At 47.8% G+C, this 17,893-nt stretch overlaps 1 protein-coding gene across 1 annotated transcript in view; it reads right to left on the reverse strand.

The window, feature by feature from the left end:
* mgat4b (alpha-1,3-mannosyl-glycoprotein 4-beta-N-acetylglucosaminyltransferase B) overlaps positions 1-17,893 on the reverse strand; it is a 190,981-nt gene that overhangs the window by 17,243 nt on the left and 155,845 nt on the right. The window contains exons 9-10 of the mRNA XM_056285668.1: positions 6,497-6,627; positions 852-959 (exon numbers count right to left, since the gene is read on the reverse strand). Of these exons, the coding sequence (XP_056141643.1) occupies positions 852-959; positions 6,497-6,627 (239 nt within the window). The remainder of the gene's footprint in view (positions 1-851; positions 960-6,496; positions 6,628-17,893) is intronic.

Below are 17,893 nucleotides of genomic sequence, written 5' to 3' on the forward strand. Positions count from 1 at the left end.
AGATACACTTACTATTCTTTATGACCATCACCGCTTGTGTCACAGAAATATGTCTTTAAACACATTCACCGGCCAAGAAAACCCATGAAAATAACATCTGAGTATGCCTGCACCAAAGAGCCCTTGATTATTATTCATATCCTCTGATGTGTGGCTCTACAGTCTGAATGAAACGGCGGAGGTTTCAACGGTACGAAGTCACAGGAACATTTAACGATCCATTCTAACGAAATGCTGTTGGGATGAATACGGCCCATTTCTGCTCCGCTAATTTCAGTCCCAATTTATTTTTTTCGGGGCCAGGACTTTTCTGACATGCAAAAAACCCCAACGGCCAGACTGTCTGCAGTCTGGCAGGTTAGCAGAATTAAGGCTTTATCCAAAGAAGGGCTCCTCGGAGCACGGGCTCCTACGGTTTAATGTCTACATGGAGGAAGCAGCGGAGCGGCACAGCCCGATCAATAGCCAATTGATTGAGCTAGATTGCAGAACCAGTCAGCCGGGCTAATATCCATTGCTCTTAACACAGCAATAAGAGGCATTAAGCCTCAGCGCTGCAGGCCGGGTGGCAGGCTGCAGAATCCTCCATCTGTAGTCTGAGTGGAGCGAGACAGCCGGGAGACTGGGCCAGCTTCGCCTCTCATTTCTCCACAGGAGACACGCTGCCGCCTCACATTCGCACAGCTCCACACATACATTCACCCCCGAGAGACGGCGGTCTTCGAGAGTAAACGTGTGCACGGCGTCTTGCTCGAGGGCACCCTGGATGTTGGTAGTTTAGGGAAAGAGAAGTATTATCCACTCATACCACAGCTTTGCAGCACACACACACGTGCACACACACACTCTACCTTGAGTTTCTGGATCTTTCCGGCAAGCGAGGAGTGGGTGCCAACATGTTGGAACAGAGACGGCTTGAAGCGGATCCTCAGGTTGGCTTTCTGTCTGTCACAATGTTTCTGTTGGATAAAGAGAGACGGTGAGAGGGAGAGAGAGAGAGAGAGAAACTGATGTTTGGATTATTTCCCCTCAATATTTGGACACTTGCTTTGGCAATATGTACACTATTACATCATGGCAATAAAGCCATTTCAATTTGAATTTGAAAGAAAGAGAGACAGATAGATAGATAGATAGATAGATAGATAGATAGATAGATAGATAGATAGATAGATAGATAGATAGATAGATAGATAGATAGATAGATAGATAGATAGATAGATAGATAGATACACAGAGAGAGAGATCGAGAGATAGCTAGATGATAGAGAAAGAAAGAGAGACAGATAGATAGATAGACAGACAGACAGACAGACAGACAGACAGACAGACAGACAGACAGACAGACAGACAGACAGACAGACAGACAGACAGACAGACAGACAGACAGACAGACAGACAGACAGACAGACAGATAGATAGATAGATAGATAGATAGATAGATAGATAGATAGATAGATAGATAGACAGACAGATGGATAGATACACAGAGAGAGAGATCGAGAGAGAGAGATAGCTAGATGATAGAGAAAGAAAGAGACAGATAGATAGATAGTTAGATAGATAGATACAGATACAGAGAGAGAGAGAGAGAGAGAGAGAGAGAGAGAGAGAGAGAGAGAGAGAGAGAGATAGCTAGATGATAGAGAAAGAAAGAGAGCTAGATAGATAGATAGAGAGAGACATTTTGTTTGTCTTTCACAATACTTTTTGCTTCATGGACAGAAAGAAAGAAAGAGAGAGAGAGAGAAAGAGACTGTGGATGCTTTGCCAACCATCTAGTCATGGTCAGTACTGATGCCAACAGGGTCTGGTCTGGTGTGTTTAGCAGCAGCAGACGGGCTGCGAGACTGCGGGAGGAAATAAAAACCTGCTCAGGTCATGACGCGCCTCCTGACTGAAGGAGAGACCGTTTTCCCCCGCACCGCTCGCCGAGCCGAGCCCAACACTCGTGTTCAGCTCGTTCTGTCAAAGCCAAGGGCAAAGTTCACCAGCCTACGCCAGACAGAAGCTTGCTGCTGTGCTTTCCTTTAGCATAGAAGGAAAGAATAACCCCGCAAGAGCCTTCCTGCCGGCGGCCGTGAAAATGTACGACCCCCCCCCCCATAACACTGACCCCAGCGATCCGGGAGGATGTATATCTTCTACAGCACCGCTATACATTCATTTATTACTTAATTATATGTGATATACGTCTGTCGCCCAATGACTGCTGGGAGAGGCTCCAGCATCCCCGCGACCCGGAGTGAGGATAAGGATAAACGGGTTGGATAATGGATGAATACATCTGTCGGCTTGCTATTACCTGCAATATACAACGTCCAATAACTGTGAATAACTTTTTTTCTCCCCAATTGTACTTGGCCAATTACCCCGCTCTTCCGAGCCGTCCCGGTCGCTGCTCCACCCCCTCTGCCGATCCGGGGAGGGCTGCAGACTACCACATGCCTCCTCCCATACGTGTGGAGTCGCCGGCCGCTTCTTTTCACCTGACAGTGAGGAGTTTCACCAGGGGGGACGTAGCACATGGGAGGACTACGCTACCCCCCCCCCCAGTTATCCCTCCCCCCTGAACATGGCGCTCCGACTGACCAGAGGAGGCGCTAGTGCAGCGTCCAGGACACATACCCACATCTGACTTCCCACCCGCAAACACGGCCAATTGTGTCTGTAGGGACGCCTGACCAAGCCGGAGGCAACACGGGGATTCGAACTAGCGATCCCCGTGTTTGTAGGTAAGGGAATAGACCGCTACGCTATCGTGAGGCGTAAATAACTTTACTCTGTGCAATAACTGAACATGTGGACATGCTGCTGCATATTTTTCTAAATGTGCATCTACTATATATATATATATATATATATATATATATATATATATATATATATATATATATATATATAAAAAACCTACATCTCTTTTGTATATAAATATAACCTACATCTCTTTTTTATATATAAATATAACCTACATGTCTTTTTAATATATAAATATAACCTACATCTCCTTTTCATATATAAAGATAACCTACATGTCTTTTTATATATGGATATAACCTACATCTATTTTTTATATTTGAATATAACTTACATCTCTTTTTTATATATAAATATAACCTACATCTCTTTTTTATATATAAATATAACCTACATCTCTTTTTTATATATAAATATAACCTAAATCTTTTTTATATATAACTATAACCTACATCTCTTTTTTATATATAAATATAACCTACATCTCTTTTATATATAAATATAACCTACATCTCTTTTTATATATAAATATAACCTACAACTCTTTTTTATATATAAATATAACCTACATCTCTTTTTTATATATAAATATAACCTACATGTCTTTTTATATATATAAATATATCCTACATCTCTTTTTTATATATAAATATAACCTGCATCTATTTTTATATTTGAATATAACTTACATCTGTTTTATTTATAAATATAACCTACATGTCTTTTTTATATATAAATATAACCTACATGTATTTTTTATATATAAATATAACCTACATGTCTTTTTATATATATAAATATATCCTACATGTCTTTTTTATATATAAATATAACCTGCATCTATTTTTTATATTTGAATATAACTTACATCTTTTTTATATATAAATATAACCTACATGTCTTTTTATATATAAATATAACCTACATGTCTTTTTTATATATAAATATAACCTACATGTCTTTTTATATATATAAATATATCCTACATCTCTTTTTTATACATAAATATAACCTACGTCTATTTTTTTATTTGAATATAACTTACATCTCTTTTTTATATATAAATATAACCTACATCTTTTTTATATATAAATATAACCTACATCTCTTTTTTATATATAAATATAACCTACATCTCTTTTTTATATATAAATATAACCTACATCTCTTTTTTATATATAAATATAACCTACAACTCTTTTTTATATAAAAATATAAACTACATCTCTTTTTCATATATAAATATAACCTACATCTCTTTTATATATAAATATAACCTACAACTATTTTTTATATATAAATATAACCTACATCTCTTTTTTATATAAAAATATAAACTACATCTCTTTTTCATATATAAATATAACCTACATCTCTTTTATATATAAATATAACCTACATCTTTTTCATATATAAATATAACCTACATCTTTTTTATATATAAATATAACCTACAACTCTTTTTTATATATAAATATAACCTACATCTCTTTTTATATATAAATATAACCTACATCTTTTTTATATATAAATATAACCTACATCTCTTTTTTATATATAAATATAACCTACATCTCTTTTTCATATATAAATATAACCTACATCTCTTTTTCATATATAAATATAACCTACATCTCTTTTTTTATATATACATATAACCTACATCTCTTTTTCATATGTAAATATAACCTACATCTCTTTTTCATATATATAAATATAACCTACATCTCTTTACTTGGGGCCAAGCAGCAAAGCTGCGCAGGCACCTTGTTGCTACCTTTTCTTATCACGCAACTTCTTCTTCTGGCTAGGGTGTATGGAGGATGGCCCCTAGAACGGTATGGTAAAAAGCTGTGAAGTTCGGCAAACTTACTGGGGACTGTCCCATGATTAATTTTCAACAAGTTTCATGTCTGCACCTCAAGTGCTTTAGCGCCACCAAAGGGTCAACGTTGGATGTACATTTATGCATGTAACTTTTGAACGGTATGCCCAAGTTCCAAAAATGAGGTACTCTTTTATTCCCCCAAATTTGTTACAGTTGATCTTCAGACAAAGCCTCACCAAAAGCGATTACATGGATTTTTAATTTTTGAAACCGTGTGACCTTTACAGCCGATCAAAATCGGCGGTGAAGCCGGCAAACAAAACGTGAGGTCATATCTCAGCAACTGTTTGACGTATTGACACCAAACTTGGTATATGGACTCAGGACCCCTACCTGAGGTTGTGGTGGTGGTGGGGGGGATGCATCATTTGACCTCTGGGGGGCACTGTAATAACCAAAAACGCATTGTCTCTATTAACTTCTGATGAGTTTGCCTTAAGAAAGTATTTCTTGTATCAACTCAAACCTCTGGGTCCTACTCGGGTTGCAATTACTTTGTGGAAGGATTCGGCTGGCAGTTTTCCTGGTATTCCCGTTATAGAATTTCGCCGAAGAGGTTTCCTGTGGGAATTTAAAGTGCGTAGGACAGATCTGCACTTCTGCACTTCTGCCAAAAGGACGTCTAACTCACTGCTGCAAGAGCAGTTTTCGACACACGTGCACAAGAAATACGTCAAAACGTAGGAAAACTTGTGGAGTCGCTCACGAGGGAAACATGTTGGACCTGAAGTTTGTCATTTTTGTGATACGAGCATTTGCTTGGAGGGTGCGTGCCCCATAGTCGAACATTACACGACGTGATCTCTAAATGCCACAACACAATCTTCCAAATTTCCACCATTTTAAAATCGCTATAAATGCTAAATGCACGCTCTATTTGGACACAATGTTCACCGGCTTCTTGTGACGCCCACAACGTAAACATCTGAGCTGCATGAGATATAGTTTCGGAGACATGAGCGTTTGCTCGGAGGGTGCGCCTCCATAGAACATGTATTGACACCAAGCCATTCTGATCAACGCACACAAACAGATGAACAAATATGGCGCACTGTAACGCCCTCAATTCTCACTCGATCCGGACACTTGATGCGGCAAACTATCTGCCGGCTTCTTGTCGCTCACCATGTCAAAATCTATGCTGTGCGACTTCGAGCATTAGTTCGGTGGGGACACGCCAATAGAAAATGTAGTGATTATGCTACATTAGCCCTACATGATGTGTGACTGACACTAGAGAAGGAGCTCAGTCCTAAAGTCCAAGCCCCCTCCCATGGGTGACTTGGGTTTGATTCCTGTTCAATCATGAATTTTTTTTTTTAGGGAGCAATTTAAGACACGATTATAGTTAGTTATTAATTTAACAATTAAATAATAACATTAAAATAAATGACACATTGACGTGATTGTTCTGAAATGAACAGCGGGAACCATTTTGATTTATTGGGGGCCAATCAGCGAAACTCTGTCTGGGATTTTATGAAAAAGTTTACAAATTTTTCACAGACCACACACCCATCCATCCATCCATCCATCCATTATCCAAACCGCTTATCCTGCTCTCAGGGTCGCGGGGATGCCGGAGCCTATCCCAGCAGTCATTCAGGGGTAGGTGGGGAGACACCCTGGACAGGCGTCAGGCCATCACAGGGCCCTCACTGGTTCGGTTAACCCTGACCCATAAACAACCGAACCCTAACCTCCTCTGTGACGTGGGCAGAAATGTCCTGAATTTTGTCTCTGTTGGGAGGAGAGAGACCAGGCAGAGCTTCTTATCCTGTGTAGGTCGGTGAACTTCATGGTAGACCCACGACTATTGCATGGAAAAGGTTAGCAGGCGGCGCTACTTACTGCGTCCTTCTCCGGATTGCACACCTTGACCCACATGATGTGATCCAGCAGCCAGTCGATGGGCTTGTCTTTGTAGAACATTAACATGAACTCAACGATGAGCGACAGGTCCAAGGACTTGAACATTTTACCTGCAAAGAAAGAGAAGAATTTGTGTTGAGTTTAGCACGGTCTAGTCACCTTAATCCCATCTGGTCTCAATTTAATTTTGTTTTTGGAGCAATTTGGTCCAATATCGTGGAGTTTAGTTTCGCTCTGATCAGATCTACTTTCAGTTTTGTGGATGAGTCGAAGCCGAGCCGAGCGACGCCACGGTAGACGTTCTGCATCCCAGGCTGCAATCACATCACCTCCCACTAAGAGGCAACGGTGGACTATAGGTTTGTATGTGGCATTGATCAAAGGGTTGCCAGTTCAAATCCCAGGATCAGTGGGAGAACCCGGGCAGGGAAAGCGATGCTCTGTCATACGGCGCCTCTGAGTGGTCACATCACCTTTTTTTTTCTTTCTTCTAGTTTGTGCGCTCGTCTTACTAAATCACTCGTCCTTCGAGTTCGGTAAAGTTTGAAATATCTTCACGGATTCGAACTTCCCGGATCAATAACACATCAGTGAAATGCAAAAAAAAATAAAAATAATAATAATTAGAATCAGAATCTACTTTACTGGCCAAGCATACCTATGCACATGAGGAATCCCCCCCCCCCTTTTCTCCCAGTTGTACCCATCCAATTACTCCACCCTTTCCGAGCCGTCCCGGTCGCTGCTCCACCCCCTCTGCCGATCCGGGTAGGGCTGCAGACTACCATATGCCTCCTCCCATATATGTGGAGTCGCCAGCCGCTTCTTTTCACCTGCCAGTGAGGAGTTTCACCAGGGGGATGTAGCGCGTGAGAGGATCACGCTATTCCCCCCAGTTCCCCCCCCCGGACAGGTGCCCCCACCGACCAGAGGAGGCGCTAGTGCAGTGACCAGGACACATACCCACATCCGGCTTCCCACCTGCAGACACGGCCAGTCGTGTCTGTAGGGACGCCCGACCAAGCCAGAGGTAACACGGGGATTCGAACCAGCGATCCCTGTGTTGGTAGGCAACGGAATAGACCGCCACGCCACCCGGACGGAATGTGACTCCAGGTCACAGCAGCTTGCATACACCACTCATAATAAAACCAAAAAAACAGAAGAAATGACTGGAACAACAGCACATTGGAGGGAAACATTATGTCAATACTACACAGCGTCGGGTCACGGTTGAACAGACAGAGCGACATGCGTCTTTAAGAACTGTGTTATTTCCTCTGGTGGGGCCAATTAATATGCTGCGTGTGTTTGGGTAGTTCGCGGTTTAATTTTGCTCCGTTATGAAGTCCCCGAGGACAACGGAAAGTGAATCCGTGTCTTTTTGTTCCGAGCCGGTAATCCGGTCAGCCGGGGTTTGCAGTGTGCCACTCACGCCGGCCTGGGGTGGGATGTAAACGCCAACCAGGACCAAGGATGAAAACTCCCACGGCGAGTAAAACGGCTCACCGTTTTTGAACAGTGAGTCCAAGTCTGGGCTGCAGTATTCACTTAAGACCGTGACATCCCTACTCTCCACCCTTCGTTCATGTAGCAGCACATTGCTCCACCCTTCACTCACGTAGCAGCACTTTTCTCCGCCCTTCACTCACGTAGCGGCACTTTTCTCTGCCCTTCATTCCCGTAGCAGCACATTTCTCCACCCTTCATTCATGTAGCAGCACATTTCTCCACCCTTCGGTCACATAGCAGCACATTTCTCCACCCTTCATTCACGTAGCAGCACATTTCTCCGCCCTTCACTCACGTAGCAGTACTTTTCTCCACCCTTCGTTCACGTAGCAGCACATTTCTCCACCCTTCGTTCACGTAGTAGCACATTTCTCCGCCCTTCACTCACGTAGCAGTACTTTTCTCTGCCCTTCATTCACGTAGCAGCACATTTCTCCACCCTTCACTCACGTAGCAGTACTTTTCTCCACCCTTCGTTCACGTAGCAGCACATTTCTCCGCCCTTCGTTCACGTAGCAGCACATTTCTCCACCCTTCACTCACGTAGCAGTACTTTTCTGCGCCCTTCTTTCACGTAGCAGCACATTTCTCCGCCCTTCGTTCACGTAGCAGCACATTTCTCCACCCTTCACTCACGTAGCAGTACTTTTCTGCGCCCTTCTTTCACGTAGCAGCACATTTCTCCACCCTTCACTCACGTAGCAGTACTTTCTCTGCCCTTCACTCACGTAGCAGCACATTTCTCCGCCCTTCATTCACGTAGCAGCACATTTCTCCACCTTGCACTCACGTAGCAGTACTTTTCTCCGCCCTTCGTTCACGTAGCAGCACATTTCTCCACCCTTCGTTCACGTAGCAGCACATTTCTCCACCCTTCACTCACGTAGCAGCACATTTCTCCGCCCTTCACTCACGTAGCAGCACATTTCTCCGCCCTTCGTTCATGTAGCAGCACATTTCTCCACCCTTCACTCACGTAGCAGTACTTTTCTCCACCCTTCTTTCACGTAGCAGCACATTTCTCCACCCTTCGTTCACGTAGCAGCACATTTCTCCACCCATCACTCACGTAGCAGCACTTTTCTGCGCCCTTCTTTCACATAGCAGCACGTTTCTCCACCCTTCACTCACGTAGCAGCACATATCTCCGCCCTTCACTCACGTAGTAGCACATTTCTCCGCCCTTCGTTCACATTGCAGCACATTTCTCCACCCTCCGCTTTCCCCACCGGCACCGTTACGCGGTCCATTTAGTGTGGGTGGAGAGCTGGCAGATGTAGCCTGCCGATGGGGGCGGCTTCGCCGAGCCAGGTTTCAGTGAAACCAGGGGCAGGAGAACAGGCCAAGTCCCCGGTCGTCCCGTTGACACGCAGCCGGTGGATTCCGCTGGGCACCGGGCGGGGATTCGCCAGGCGAGCGCGGATCACAATCCCCCGCCGTCGGAGCCTCACCGGCACACTGGCCCGCTTCCCCCGTTCCGGGTTTGGGAAAACCGATGAGAAACTGATCTGGGGTTAACTGGCTGATGTTCAGCAGCTCTCTCCCCTGGTGAACGTGACCGGGTTTGAGTAACCGGACACACAGAGAACCAGCCAACAGAAAGAGAGCGCTAGAGAGCGCTGTACCGAGGCCGCCATCTTGTATGTCACTGACAAATACATGGAAATACGGTTTCGAACTCAGGCACACACACACACACACACACACACACACACACACACAAACGAAGGTGCACATGCACACAGGTCGCCAATGGCATGCGTCCTCGGGGGGGGTCCGGGCAGCATGGCGGTCTATTCCGTTGCCTACCAACATGCGGGTGGGGAGGCGGATGTGGGTATGTGTCCTGGTCGCTGTGCTAGCGCCTCCTCTGGTCAGTTTGGGGGCGCCTGTTCAGGAGGGAGGGGGAACTGGGGCGGGGAGGGGGGGGGGGATAGCGTGATCCTCCCACGTGCTACATCCCCCGGGTGAAACTCCTCGCTGTCAGGTGAGAAGAAGCGGCTGGCGACTCCACCTGTATGGGAGGAGGCATGTGGTAGTCTGCAGCCCTCCCCGGATCGGCAGAGGGGGGGGGGGGGGAGCAGCGACCGGGACGGCTCGGAAGAGCGGGGTAATTGGCCGGATACAACTGGGGAGATAAAGGGAGAAACGAAAGGATCGTCTCGCTCGAAATGAATTTAATTGTAAGTCACGTTCGCGGCCCGGCCCAGCGTGAAGTCAGCACATCTCCGAGGACGGACATAATGACTAACGGACCCAAAAACGGCGTAATTGATCGTTCTCCGCAGCGTTTGACGTGATCAATAACTCCCGCCGAGATATTTTATTTCTTCAGATGAACCAACCGATAAATAATAAATAACCGTTTCTCCAGACAAAGACGTCTCTGAGCCCATTACCACGGTGATGGGCCCCTTCATCTCTGCTGCTGCCCACTGTGGAAAACGTCACAGCCCTGCAGAAAGCCTGGCGGAAAGACACGGCACCGATTCCCTCGGGGTGGAGTACCCATCCAATTACCCCACTCTTCCAAGCCGTCCTGGTCGCTGCTCCACCCCCCTCTGCCGGTCCAGGGAGGGCCGCAGGCTACCACGTGCCTCCTCCCATACACGTGGAGTCGCCAGCCGCTTCTTTTCACCTGACAGTGAGGAGTTTCACCGGGGGTCGTAGCACGCGGGAGGATCACGCTATTCCCCCCCAGTTCCCCCTCCGCCCTAAACAGGTGCCCCGACCGACCAGAGGAGGCGCTAATGCAGCGACCAGGACACACAACCACATCCGGCTTCCCACCCGCAGACACGGCCATTTGTGTACCGTAGGGACGCCCGACCGAGCCGGAGGTAACACGGGGATTCGAACCGGCGATCCCCATGTTGGTAGGCGACGGAATAGACCGCCACGCCACCTGGACGCCCCACACACACACCTTTCTAACATGGCTCCATCAAAGCAATGTGGGGTGGATTCTCCCGCAGCCCTGCTTGCATTTATGTCAGTGGTCGGGGTGGCGGGGTTCCTCATCATGAGGTCACATCCTGCCATTTGGTGGAGGCGATGGACCGTCCTAACTTAACGCTTCACAGGGAACGGAGCCCTCAACCCTGGCTCTGTTAACGCCTTGTTCAACCCACTGAGCTGCAGAGGCCTTCCTGCAAAAGAGCGCCATCTAGTGAGGGACATTCTCCAGTTCTGGATTAGTCTAGCCTAACGAGGCGGTCACATTAGCAGGAAAGTATGCAGTTTCACTGCGAGTACAATTCACTTCCACTCAAAAACGTGCGAAGGGTGAAGACGTATCATCAATACTGCACTTCACCTTCACACAGAGTTCATGATGAACTTTCACCCGCGAATTTGCACCATCAGCCAATGGCAAGACTTTCTTGAATGACCTCAACAACATTCCAATATGGAGGACTCTCTTGTGGCTACCTAGCTAGCAAGTTATGGCTAACTAACGTTCAGTCATGTGTCACAGCAGTGATCCACCACGCACTTAATGAGGTGCAAAAGCAGAGAGCAAAGCAAACGTTCGCACAATTTTCCACTACTGTGACCTATCCTTAAACAGATGTGACAAACTCATGTAGCGCTCTGGTTGGTGCCAACCACATCTGGTCGGACACATCCTGCCCTTCCCCCTCACAGCTCCTTGTACTACATTTTTCAACTAATCCCTACGAATGGTTGCATTTCAGCAAGGATAACTACGACGGAGAATTCGGTCACACTCCCTTCAAGGCCTGTTTGACTAACTTTGTCGGCTTTGTCAAAGATTTCCTCGGAATATGTCTTTAACACTTCATTCTGAGCCTTTGTTCCTCGCCTGTTTACCAGCTGGCTACGGTAAAAGCCTGGTTTTCCCGACTACGACTCTCCGTCTGGAGGGAGTTAGCAAAGGCCAAGTGCATCACTAGCTCTGATGGGGCCCCTAAGTTCTTCCAAATCTGAAACACATTGCAGTTTCATGGTAGCATTAAACGGATTGTGCTCATTCCTAATCTATTTAATGACCACAACGGCAAATTCGGTAAACGTCAACATGTTTTGATGGTGTTTTGACAGGTTCTCCATTGCTGACACACCCAAACCACCAACATGTTGCTCACAAGTTCAGGTTCCACTTAAAGAGTTTGCCACTCGACGCACCGTCACATGAAGTCCCGCCTACCAGAACAGTGATTGGTCTCTTTGAAACAAGACCGCCCTGTCTGTTTCGACGCCCCCCCCCGCTTTTTCTCCCGAATTGTGTCTGGCCAATTACCTCGCTCATCTAAACCATCTCGGTTGCTGCTCCACCCCCTCTGCCGACCCGGGGAGGGCTGCAGACTACCACATGCCTCCTCCAATACACGTGGAGTCGCCAGCCGCTTCTTTTCACCTGACAGTGAGGAGTTTCACCAGGGGGACGTAGTGATCCGGGGAGGGCTGCAGACTACCACATGCCTCCTCCAATACACGTGGAGTCGCCAGCCGCTTCTTTTCACCTGACAGTGAGGAGTTTCACCAGGGGGACGTAGTGATCCGGGGAGGGCTGCAGACTACCACATGCCTCCTCCAATACACGTGGAGTCGCCAGCCGCTTCTTTTCACCTGACAGTGAGGAGTTTCACCAGGGGGACATAGTGATCCGGGGAGGGCTGCAGACTACCACACGCCTCCTCCCATACATGTGGAGTCGCCAGCCGCTTCTTTTCACCTGACAGTGAGGAATTTCACCAGGGGGACGTAGTGATCCGGGGAGGGCTGCAGACCACCACATGCCTCCTCCCATACATGTGGAGTCGCCAGCCACTTCTTTTCACCTGACAGTGAGGAGTTTCACCAGGGGGACGTAGTGCGTGGGAGGATCACGCCATTCCCCCCAGTTCCTCCTCCCCACCGAACAGGCGCACCGACTGACCAGGGGAGGCGCTAGTGCAGCGACCAGGGCAGTTGGGCAGCCACACGAGTCTCTCGACACCTTACGCTGAAACTACCTTTCCACTCTCGTTTTATCGCAAGCCGATTAGATTTATATTCTTCCTCAAAGGTGAGATTTCTCCCAAACCTGCACCTACTACCGCCTCACACACACACACACACACACACCCCCCCTCGTCTCCGGGTAGCAGCTCTCGGCCGTGTTCAGCACATTAAATCACGCGCTCCTGATGAAGATGGAGGGAGCTGCCTGCCGACGAAGCACCCGCGGGGGAACTTGTTCCCGATGCAGCCGTGAATCACGCCGTTAAAGCCGCACCGGCTAACTTTTTTTTTTTTTGCTTTAACACATCATCATTACATTCATTTCGGTGGCAGGGCGTGGTGGCCGGGGGGGGGGAAACGACACCGCCGCCATTCACATCAGTTTCCTCGAGGCCAGCCCTCCCAGGAACTAGAGGAACTGCTTTATGACACGAACATAAGTGCAGCAATATCCCTTCACCTCGCCTGTGAGGGCCTTTTCTGCTGCGATAGGGCTTTTTGAGCTATGGCTTGTAAATAAAAGCGCATATCTTCATGCCGTGTGATGAAGAGGAGGGGGGGGGGAGCCTCTTGTGGTTTAAAAAACCCTCGGAAATCCCCAAAAGGTTCCCTCGTGGTACTTTAAGATGATTACGATGGTGTGTTTTTGCTCAGGCTGATCCTGAAATGGAGGGGGGGGGGGTGTTATTACGGTGTGCCAGTGATGAGGATCATCCTGCTGGATAATGAGGTTGATTGTAATCGTGTTGTGATTTCTCTGGTGTAAATCGTCATGACGGCGACGGCGCGGCAGCGGGGGCGCGGCCCGCTGACCGAGCCTGTTTTTCTCCCTCTTCCGAGCTGTCCCGGTTGCCGCTCCACCCCCCCCCCCCCTCCGGGCAGGGCTGCGGACTACCACATGCCTCCTCTGATGCATTTGGAGTCGCCAGCCGCCTCTTTTCACCCGACAGTGAGGAGTTTCGCCAGGGGGACGTAGCGCGTGGGAGGATCACGCTAGTCCCCCTCCCCCCTGAACAGGTGCCCCGACCGACCAGAGGAGGCGCTAATGCAGCGACCCGGACACGTATCCACATCCGGTTTCCCACCCGCGGACACAGCCGATTGTGTCTGTAGGGACGTCCGGACCAAGCCGGAGGTAACGCGGGGATTCGAACCGCCGATCCGCGTGTTGGTAGGCAACTGAATAGACCGCCGCGCCACCCGGACGCCCTTAGGTTCGTTTTTTTTACACTCTGGAAGCTAGATTAACATTAATGCATGTACCGTATGGCCTTAGATCTCAACCTGGGCTCCCGACCCTCATGGGGGTCTCATGTGTCCATGTGGGTCATCGTGGAAGCAATGACCCAAAATGGAGTCAAACATCAAATGATCAGCATCTCGTACCGTCTCGCTTGTTTTGTTCCAAAAACTGCCTGAAAAGGCAGCACTAAAAGTGCTTATGTGGGCTTGGAGACTCTTCAGGACGTTTGGGGCAGTTACGGGGGGGGGGGGTTGGGGCTTGGGGGTGTTTTGAGAGGAGGGTGAAGCCAGTTTACCCGCGTTGTGGACCTGGACCTTCTAACCTCCCTAATCCCTCTTGAAGGGACCCGAAAACCTACTTCACCATGACCCGGCACCTTTAAATCCCTCCTTAAACACGTCAGCACTGGAACACACCAACAACACCAGGCTCAGCACAATGTGTGTGTGTGTCTGTGTGTGTGTGCGCACTTTCAAACCTCACATACATACAGCTTAGATTGTGCCTTTGAGCAAGGCACTGAGAGCCATTCTGCTTGTTTAAGATGATTGCAGGGATCCCACATATTTTCCATGCTGATTTTTATCCCCAACTGTACCCGGCCAATTACCCCACTCTTCTGAGCCGTGGCTGCTCCGCCCCCTCTGCCGCTCCGGGGAGGGCTGCAGACTACCACAGGCCTCCTCCCATACATGTGGAGTCACCAGCCGCTTCTTTTCACCTGACAGTGAGGAGTTTCGCCAGGGGGACGTAGCGCATGGGAGGATCACGCTATTCCCACCAGTCCCCCCCCCCAAACAGGCGCCCCGACCGACCAGAGGAGGCGCTAGTGCAGCGACTAGGACACATACCCACATCCGGCTTCCCACCTGCAGACACGGCCAATGTGTCTGTAGGGACGCCCAACGAAGCCGGAGGTAACACGGGGATTCGAACCGCCGATCTGCATGTTGGTAGGCAACAGAATAGACCGCCACGTTACCCGGACGCCCCAGTAAAATAAATGTTTGACTGATTCAGCCATCGTTCTACGTGTAAAAGTTCCTTGATTGGAGGCTGGAACAACAGGTACCACTGGTACCTGAGGACCTGATTGAGAACTCCTGAACTAGTCCATATCAACCATAACAATGTTATTCTACAACTAAGATCCCAATATGTGAAATATAGGATCTACTGATACATAAAAAGTAGACTTTCAAAGACAGAAATAGAGGGTGGAAGGGAGACAGAGAGATACAGAGAGAGAGACTGATAGAAAGAGAGAGTGACAGAAAGAGAGAGGATAGAAAGAGAGCGATAGAGAAGCTTGGAGATAAAGACAGCGTTTATAATAAGTGGCGGGCATGATGTTGTGAAGTTGACGTTAAACTGACTCATGACACACTAATCTGAACCCAAAGAAAGACAAGCGAGACGAGCGAGAGGCACAGAGAGAGACACAGACAGAGAAAGAGAGAGACACAGAGAGAGAGAGACAGAGAGACAGAGAGAGAGAGCTAGAGAGACAGAGAGAGAGAGCTAGAGAGAGAGACCGAGAGACAGAGAGAGAGAGAGCTAGAGAGAGAGACCGAGAGACAGAGAGAGAGAGACATAAAGAGAGAGAGAGAGAGACAGAGAGAGAGAGCTAGAGAGAGAGACAGAGAGAGGGAGAGAGACAGAGACAGAGAGAGAGAGCTAGAGAGAGAGACAGAGAGAGGGAGAGACAGAGACAGAAAGAAAGAGAGAGAGAGACAGAGACAGAAAGAGAGAGAGAGAGACAGAGACAGAAAGAGAGAGAGAGAGACAGAGACAGAAAGAGAGAGAGAGACAGAGACAGAAAGAGAGAGAGAGAGAGAGAGACAGAGACAGAAAGAGAGAGAGAGACAGAGAGAGGGAGAGACAGAGACAGAAAGAAAGAGAGAGAGAGACAGAGACAGAAAGAGAGAGAGAGAGAGACAGAGACAGAAAGAGAGAGAGAGAGAGAGAGAGAGACAGAGACAGAAAGAGAGAGAGAGACAGAGACAGAAAGAGAGAGAGAGAGAGAGACAGAGACAGAAAGAGAGAGAGAGAGAGACAGAAAGAGAGAGAGAGAGAGAGACAGAGACAGAAAGAGAGAGAGACAGAGACAGAAAGAGAGAGAGACAGAGACAGAGACAGAAAGAGAGAGAGAGTCAGAGAGAGGGAGAGAGAGACAGAGACAGAAAGAGAGAGAGAGAGACAGAGAGGGAGAAAGAGACAGAGACAGAAAGAGAGAGAGAGAGAGAGAGACAGAGACAGAAAGAGAGAGAGACAGAGACAGAAAGAGAGAGAGAGAGTCAGAGAGAGGGAGAGAGAGACAGAGACAGAAAGAGAGAGAGAGACAGAGAGAGGGAGAAAGAGACAGAGACAGAAAGAGAGAGAGAGAGAGACAGAGAGAGGGAGAGAGACAGAGACAGAGAGAGAGCGACAGAGAGAGGGAGAGAGAGACAGAGACGTAGCTGACGTAGCTGTGTAGGTTGTGTTATTGCATGTGTTGGTGTATATATGTTCTGTATTCGTGCACTCTCATTGTCCTTTATGTGAAAATGCTTTGCAATAGAAATGTATATTTGTCATGCTAATAAAGGCACATTTGAATTTGAATTTGATAGAGAGAGAGAGAGAGAGAGAGAGAGAGACAGAGACAGAGAAAGAGAGAGGGTAGAGAGACAGAGGGATAGCCAGAGGGGGGATGGAGGGGGGACTGTACTGTCATATGTGGTAGGTCTTCAACAGACCTGTCATACATAAGTATCTCTGAACGCCTCCCTGCCCTTACTGAAACAAGTACCCATCTTACAGCCCTCCATCCTGCAGACGATAACAACCCCCCCCCACACACACACACACACACACACCCGCACACACACACACACACGACAGGGATTTAAGTGATGAGCAAAGGGCTTGTGTGTGTGTGTGAGTGTGTGTGTGTGTGTGTGTGCGGGTGCATGCATAAGAGAAAGAGAGTACACAGTAATGAAAACCATCACACACACACACACACACACACTCTCTCTCACACACACACACACACACACACACACACATCAAAAATACAGAGGGAGGAAGAGGAGGAACGATTGGAAAAGAGAAAGAACGACCAAAAGAAAAACGGAAACAGAAAAAAAGACAGGCGACTTTTAGGAGCGGCTTCATTATAAAACATCGAGGGAAAGGAAAATAATTCCACCATCAGCTGGCGAGTGTGTCAAGGGGAGAGAGAGAGAGAGAGAGAGAGAGAGAGAGAGAGAGAGAGAGAGAGAGAGAGAGAGAGAGAGAGAGAGAGAGAGTAATGGAGTGATAGAAACTAAGTGATGAAGAGAGGGAGAAGAGCTACAGACAAACAGGAGGGGTGAGATGAAAGGGAGAGGGGGAGGGGTGGTGCTGCGGGGGTTCGGGCGGGGGGGGGAACAGGCATCAGTCTCTAGATAAGTCGGGCCCCTGGTGGCGCTCAGGGACCTATTACAGCCAAGTGGAGCAGCAGAGGCTCATGGGAAGACAGACGGTGGCACTGTAATTTTTTGAGAGAGTGCGTGATTATGAGAGAGAGAGAGTGTGTGTGTGCATGTGTGTGAATGTGTGTGTGTGAGTGAGAGTGTGTGTGTGAGTGTGTGTGTGAGAGTGTATGTGTGTGTATGTGTGAGTGAGAG

The sequence above is a fragment of the Lampris incognitus genome, chromosome 1, assembly GCF_029633865.1.
Source record: "Lampris incognitus isolate fLamInc1 chromosome 1, fLamInc1.hap2, whole genome shotgun sequence".
In the NCBI taxonomy this organism is placed as follows: Eukaryota; Metazoa; Chordata; class Actinopteri; order Lampriformes; family Lampridae; genus Lampris; species Lampris incognitus.